The following is a 7,724-nucleotide window of genomic DNA, read 5'->3' as shown; positions in this document are numbered from 1 at the left end:
GTACTGTTTGTGATGTCGGAACGCCGACGCTCTGCTCTTTCGTCACTGCTTTGCATATATTGTTTATAGAGGACACTGATATTTCTATTTTTTACTGATGAGACGTCTGTTTTTGGTTTTGTTTGCTTTTATTGCTTAAGCGGTTTTGCTCTGCGTTTAAATAGTCTTAAGTGATTAAATAAGGGAGAGCAGGGTTAGGGTTAGGGCAATATTTATACGTAGATTAACATTATACTTATTTATAATATATTTGTAGAAATGTTGTGTATATACAATGTGGCGACAATTAAACATGTCGTTACATGTAGCCACATGTATCTCACAAATCTCTCATTGAGAATCTCAAAATGTGTAAATATGTTTCTTAAGACAGGTAGTATCAGCGTGATGGGTCTATTTTGCACTTTTCTATCGCATTGCACGTTGGATTGTGATCAATGTCAAATCTTCAAAAAACCAACATTTCAATGTTGAAATCTCACAATATGAAGCGAACTTTGCATTTTTTGATTTTTTGATGCAACTTTAGTGTTAACATACATTGAACAATGAATGACTGCACGAGAATGCAACTCAATACTATCTGACCGCGAAATTAATTATTTTGTATTCGTAGAAATGGTTGATTAAAATTCCCTTTAAGTGTCATCAATAGTGTTTCATAGCATATTATAATACTATTACTTATTTAAATCATTGGTAAATTAGATATTTCTATTATGCATACTGGTAGTGTTTCCCAAGAGTAATTAAGTCCCACTTCAGAACGATTCATTCTATACTTTTACTGCACTTATATACTCATTCATGCAAAGAGTTTCAAAATTTCTGATGAATATAGGCACAACTGTAAGGGTAAACTGCACATTAGTGTACTTTTTATAAAAGCGTCTCAATATAACTTGATTAAAGTACACTTAAAGATGGTATATTAAACCCAATGTTATGACACTAACCTACATTTTTATATTTAAAATGAATGCAAATTTCAACTTTTAAAATTTTATCTTCAATGCAATATTAAAAAAATATTTAAAATATGCACTTAGTGCTGTTCTTTTACAAAAAAATATATGTTTGATTGGATTGAAAGTGTGCATTATGTTAAAGTTTTTACAATTGTTTGAGCAGGCACACAAAATATCTACCCTGTTCAATGTTTATCTTACAAATAGTTACTTTCTTTTTAGATAATATATATTTATATATAAAAAACGTGCAGTTCACAGATAATCAGATAAGTGGTAATATTATATACATGAGAAAAATAAGTGATGAGATGAGCCTAATGGGGCACAAAAAGACAGTCTTGATCCATCTAAGAGATATTCACACTAAGAATATTAACAATCATACATTGTGAACTTGTGAATTGGGGGCACTGAACCCACAAAGAAACCACAATACAGTTTTCGAAAAGTCGTGGCTTACTAAACGGCTGATGACTGAGGAGGTATTTACATTTATGTCAGTGAAGAGCAGATAAGGAAAGCTCGGTATATATTATATGGGTGCATATTAGCATAAATAAGCACAATAGGCAGCGAAGAAATGCAATGCTTGATGCATGCAATGAGAAAAGGTGTGTAAATTAAAAATAAGTCTAAACGACATAAAAAGATTAATTCAAATATACAGTAACACAAACGTCACTAAATGTCATTAATTTCTTAGGCAGTGTCCATATGCCACGCACTTCAAAATTCACTTAACATTGATTAGTTTGCTCCGCATTTTGATATCTCACCATTTCATAAATGGCGACATAGGAAAATTCCTGACAGTCTGTGGAATTACAGTAAGCATAATCTGCGGCCTTGGATCAATACAAACGCAAATGTTGTTTTGAAACTTGGATAGGTTTTGGATAAACTTGTTTTTTGGTTTGCAATCAATTCAGCATCTTTGTAAGGTGTCATGAATACTAAAGTTGGCAATATTTATTTGACTGTAAGGAGAAAAGACAACGCTCTATGTAGATCATTTAGCCTCATCTTGGTCTTTCCAGCGAATTCTGTCAGGTCCAGTATCTAAGTAACTAATAACAAACCTGATCAGCATTGAAAAAGTAACTCTGCACCAACTGATCAATGTATCGACAAATCTCCCATCATCCTTTTCCCCACCACTTCATACAACTTCAAATGATTTTTGATACAAATAAAAGGCAGGAAAGCAGGTCAGGAGCATCTTTGGTGAAACCATGCAATCCGACCAGTGCTTTTTTTGACCCTCGTCCTACACCCTCTTCTTCTGTCGGCTCATGTGAAGGGATGTCACCATCTGCTGGTGTAGACTGTACGTCACGTTTGTGATTTTTCTTAATAGATCAAATGCGATAACACCTGGATGTGAAGTTACAAATGCGTATCACGACAACAACAAAATGACCGGAAACGACCAAGAAATGTCTAAATCCGGTTCCACGTGTACAAATGGAACCTCAAATGTGTAAATGCTGTCTGTATGTAGGGTTTTTTTTTTTTTTGTTTGTTTGTTTGTTTGTTTGTTTGTTTTTGTTTTTGTTTTTTTGACGTTTCATAAAGTCCAACAAACAAATATTGTATCTTTTTGGCCGGTGGTTGGAATAACTGGATCGTCGACCCCAATGTAAAACTTTTTTATGCCTGAAGAAGGCAGTACTGTCGAATATGGCGAGTGTAAAGTCAAGGTGCGCCTGTTTTGTGGACCGAGGAGCCGCACATCATAAATCATTACCATTCGTTTGACCGCATTAGCTCCATGCACAACTGAGTAATACATTACTCTACAATTTTAAACAGGCAATTGACGTATAAATGTGAGAGTTTGTGGACATTACAAAAGCTCGCCACAGTAGTGGATGAATGATTTGAATCCGGATATCTATTTGTGTGTTGGAGCTGCAGCAGCAAAAAAAAAATCAGCATCTATTTTTATGATAACATGAGAGGTGAATATGTCTATAGACATCGATTAAACGTCTCCTGAAGAAATGTCAACACTTCTTTGACACTTCTTTCACAACTATTCTTTGAGAATATAATCGGGATGATTCGTGTTTTCAACCTTAAATGAATACGTCAACAGCGATATGCACATATAGGAAATCCCCCTTACGAAACATTAATGGATTAATATTTAATGGATTGAAATTTGTCTGCAGTTACTGGATTAGAAAAAAGAGCCTTACTCTATATATGATTGTTACTGTCTTCTTCGTTTGGGGTTTTACTCAGGTTTTAGTGCCAAACTGTAACTAAATAAACAAATATAAAGTGATAGCTATATGAGTTTATAGTTTAATACAAAATATTATAGAAACGCATTCAGTTTGGTCTCGGAGGTGTATTGTGTTTGCATGATCCGCCCCCCCCACCACCACCACGCCATCTTAAACACCACCCTCCCAGACTGTCTCGTGTAGTAAAGTGAACCCAACACACTGGGGATCGGCCCACGTGGCTCGGAGCTGCTGCACAAAAACATCACGAGTGGCTGCTGCAGCTGTGCTCCGCCGCGGCACGTGGTAGCGTTGAGTGGCTGCTCTCGGTCAGGGACACCGCAACCTCGACTTTGGTAGCAGTCTGCTGGTGGAAGAGCCACAATTACGTTTGTGTTATTACAAGGCTGTGAGCGAGCAGCAAATATCAAGTTCAGGTTCGTGAATAATAAGCCAAAGACTTGTTCCACATCGCCTGCAGCAGCTAACCAGAGGCTAACATGTCGACCAGCACCAACCAAGTGAAAAGCTGCCCCATCCCGACCAGGGTGCTCACCCTGAAAGACTGGTCTCAGCTGCCCGACTGTTACAGCCAAACCCCCGGGGGAACCCTCTTCTCCACCACACCGGGCGGTAAGGAAGCTTTAAAACGCAGAATAAGTCGTTGTCTTGTATTTATCCTTCGTTTATCATATTTCTTATTACTGTTATTTTGAATAACGTTCACACAGCAGGACATGTTGATCACGCTCTTGTGTTGGTACATACGTGCGCGCGCGCACACACACACACACACACACAGCTCAAAGAGAAACTATCGCGAGAAGCTACCAACAATAAGCAAATGTTCGACACAGATGATCGTAATGGCGAATTTAAACGTTATGTTCTACTCGCTCTGCTCTTTGATTAAAACATCAATTTAAAAATTTAAAAAGGTTTGCTGCATATAGCCCAGCAGCTCCCCTAATGTTGTCAGCAAATGTACCTTTGTTTACTGATCTGGCGGAGTGAATGCTTTTTGGCACATCATCAAGGCCTTCCACACTAGTTTTCAAGTTGTAATCAAATCGGTGCTACTCAATACAGAATAAGTGGAGCTATTTGTGTAACCCTGATTAAGAGGCACTAAAATGGATCAAATATGTTTTCTTTCTCTTTTTTTTTTTTTTTTAAATCTCAATGATTTAGACTTGTAATACCTGTTATACATTACCTGATTACAATCAAATCACACAAAATGCATTAAAAAATGTCAGGTGTAAGTGGGCCATGAAATAGTCATACATGACCATTGCTGACAAAATAACACACACACACAAACACACAACATTTAGAAACGGTCACTTGTTTCCACATCCAAAATACCAGTGTCCAAAGACAAAAAGAACAGTCTAACCCGTGACTTGTGATTTGAAGAGGGTGTATGTTTCCAGCTGCTGAACAGCCAAGTGATTGGCTTCAGCAGTGGTGGAGCTTCAGGCAGTCCTATCCCCTCTTTGCTCTGCATTTCATAAACAGTAGAGAACATTCTGTACAAGCGTAGAGGAGGAGACAGAGGGGAGGTCTAATGCAAAGGGAGTGCAATCTTTCATTTATTTATGCATTGCACTAAAGCTTGAGGACGCTACAAAGTTTTGACCTCTATTCCACATCTATTATGTGCAACACCTTTATACTCCATTGGCATCCAAAATGTGTTGGTTTTCTTTTAGCTTTTAACTTCATTGCGCCACAGTAATGCTGCCTGCCAACACAGTGCTTGTGCTATAGCTTACATTACAGCCCCCTTTCCTTGCCCCAGTTCTTTCTCTTGTTCCCCTGTGCTTTATTTTCCTTCGACCAGGATAAACTACTTACCACTCAGCAATTGCATAACATGTTTTCCTCATACAGAGGGTGAACTGATACATTACAGAACAGTTCGAAGTCCTGTAAAATTATGAGCAGCAGACCACTCCTTGGCTCAGCCACATCCTGGTCACATGTAACATAACATCCTATTTATGATCTTGGCAGACATGAGGCAAAAGTAAACTTAGGACGTGGCAAGCTTCGGTGTTTTTTGCAGAAATTTAATCTTAAATTGTCATGCCTGCCAGAAAACATTTGTCATCTTTGGATATATATTGGAGTATGTTGCAAATGCGATCGATGTCAATGCTTTAACTGGGGTCAGGGAAGGGAAATATGGCCTTATTGTCCAGACGTTTCACTTCAAAGAGAGAATGTAATGTTCCCTGTTTTCCTAGAATTCACTGCAGTGGCAGCCCTCATCCTCCCCCCTCTCTGCACTCGCAGAACTTTGCTTCGCTCAAATCCTCTCCAGTAGAGGAATAATAATACTTGACTCCCTAGATGTACACCTTGCTGTGATACACAGTTGCTCCAGTAACAGCAGCCCTGTAATTTCTCAAGTATAAGCCCAGCATTTGGCCTGGAGTTTCTTACTTCACTTTCCTTCAGGAAGTGAAATAATGGTTGTTTACATCATGTAAAATACTAACCCTAACCCTAACCCTACTTTTTTTACTACTACTTTTTTCTCTTTCTTAAATACAGGCACCCGCATTATCTACGACAGGAAGTTTTTGTTGGATTGTCGAAATTCCCCTCTTGCCCGGACCCCCCCATGCTGTCTGCCCCAGATCCCAGGGGTAACAGTACCCGCTACACACCCCATGGGGAAATTGCAAGACCTCAAAGAAGAGGCTGAGGAGGAGGAGAAGGACATTACAGGTACAAATGTCGCTGCCACCACAACAGAAGTCAAAATATCTCCCCCGATACACCTCTTTAGACTGAGCCAACAAAAAAAAAAAAAAACACATGCACCAGTTTGCTTATACAATGACTTTTCTTTTCCAGGTCAATGTTGTGTGTTCATGAGCTTTTAGGCTTTTGACTCGTTGTTTTGTTTTTACGAGCCTTTAAAACTAGGCCAGTCTTTTATTACTCAGTGATCGCAGTATATTATGTATTGCATATGACAGTAAGGCTTTCCTTATCTATCCAGCTGATGGTGTCATCTGTAAATTTGTTTTTACTGAGTGTTTAGGAAAGATAACAAGATATATTCAGGTTTCACTAACCTCTTCTCAAAAAAATATAACTTGTGGGAGTGTGGTCAAGGTTGGGTGCATAGACAAGTTGAGATAGCTATTTATTGCCTATGGAAATGCACCCAACCATCAATCTGTCTTACTCCATTCCTTCCTACAGGCTAAAGAAGGGGTTAGAGGTGACCTGCTTTTTCCTGTGTCTCTCATATCTGTTGTGTGAAGACACAGGACATGTCAAGGGGACAGGATTTGCAAGTTACACCCTTTTTCCTCAAGTGTTTTGTTACATCTTGCCAGTTGGGGGTGTATTGATAAGGGCTGTAGTTTGCCCCTGTCTCTGTAGTTAATGAAGGCGCGGTCGTGCTTGAGGTGCAAACAACAACTGTTAACTGCCATCTGTTGTGACATGTCTCCCCTTGTTAAATGAAACCCTCTTTCTCTTTCCCTTTTCAACAGATGACAACCAGTTTGAGATGGACATCTGAGCCTCTAGTACTACCTCCTGTGGAGAGTTATTGGTTAAAACACCTCCAAGGTTTTTGATAACAAGGACGCATTACATATATAGCTTTTTCACTTTTTTTTAATGAAAGCTTTACAAACAATGGGAAAGTTAGAGAACTTCTGGGGTTTTTTTTTTACCCTAAAAAAGTTTTAGGTAAAGAAATGGTATTAAATGGATTGATTGGTTACTCACTCGCTTCAGAGCTGCAGGAGGTGAAGAAAAAATCCATTTTGCTTGATTTTTTTTTTTTTTTTTAAATCTTTTTGTAAATAAGAAAATTTACTATGTAGGGTATTTTTTAAGTTGGGGGAATATAAGATGATTACATTAAGATATGTAATGTAGGGTTTTTCACTGCAGGTATCAGTTTTGTTTTCTTTTGTATTTCCCTCTTAAAAAGGAACTCTAACTTCCTTTGTGCCTAATAATACTCGGGGTCAGGGCTTACTAAAAATACGCTCCAAGTGTTTTGTATGGAGGGAGAGATGAAATGTGAATAATTTCAAATAAAGGCTATTCAGTCATTCATTTTTGTGTTCTTATTTGTTTGTTCTAATTATTCATCATTGTCATCTAACAACACGTACATGCATTAACACACACACACACACATATATATATATATATATATATATATATATATATATATATATATATATATATATATATATATATATATATATATATATATATATATATATATATATATATATATATATATATATATTTCCCATCACTTCATCATAGAACTATTCCTTTTTATAAGTGTTGAAAGAGAAGTAGCCCACAAGAGCCATTGAAATAATTAACTAAAAATTCTAAATATTCAAATATTGAATGATTGAACAATGGCTGTATTATACTTGCCTATTTAAATCTCATAAGTGATAAACTCATAAAATATAGTGCATTTATAAGGGTTTTAATAATTTGATAATTCATAGGTTGACTTGAT

General features: G+C 37.2%; 1 protein-coding gene across 1 annotated transcript; it reads left to right on the top strand.

Annotated features, from left to right (window-relative positions):
* Positions 1-3,463: 3,463 nt before the first annotated feature.
* Positions 3,464-7,297, top strand: eif4ebp3l (eukaryotic translation initiation factor 4E binding protein 3, like). Its single transcript, XM_029512282.1, has 3 exons — positions 3,464-3,835; positions 5,765-5,941; positions 6,721-7,297. The coding sequence occupies exons 1-3, from the start codon at positions 3,703-3,705 to the stop codon at positions 6,747-6,749; spliced, it is 339 nt and encodes a 112-aa protein (XP_029368142.1). The 5' UTR covers positions 3,464-3,702; the 3' UTR covers positions 6,750-7,297.
* Positions 7,298-7,724: the final 427 nt, after the last annotated feature.

Source organism: Echeneis naucrates, chromosome 10 (assembly GCF_900963305.1).
Source record: "Echeneis naucrates chromosome 10, fEcheNa1.1, whole genome shotgun sequence".
Classification (NCBI taxonomy): Eukaryota; Metazoa; Chordata; class Actinopteri; order Carangiformes; family Echeneidae; genus Echeneis; species Echeneis naucrates.
The sequence above is the reverse complement of the archived record's forward strand: the minus strand, read 5'-3'. Positions and strand labels throughout refer to the sequence as shown.

What these genes read in the sequence shown, in the direction of transcription:
- eif4ebp3l (XM_029512282.1), top strand. Translation starts at nt 3,703, where the DNA reads ATGTCGACCAGCACCAACCAAGTGAAAAGCTGCCCCATCCCGACCAGG. An exon ending in CTTCTCCACCACACCGGGCG is followed by an intron (nt 3,836 to 5,764) that starts GTAAGGAAGCTT and finishes TCTTAAATACAG; the next exon opens with GCACCCGCATTATCTACGAC. An exon ending in GGAGGAGAAGGACATTACAG is followed by an intron (nt 5,942 to 6,720) that starts GTACAAATGTCG and finishes CCTTTTCAACAG; the next exon opens with ATGACAACCAGTTTGAGATG.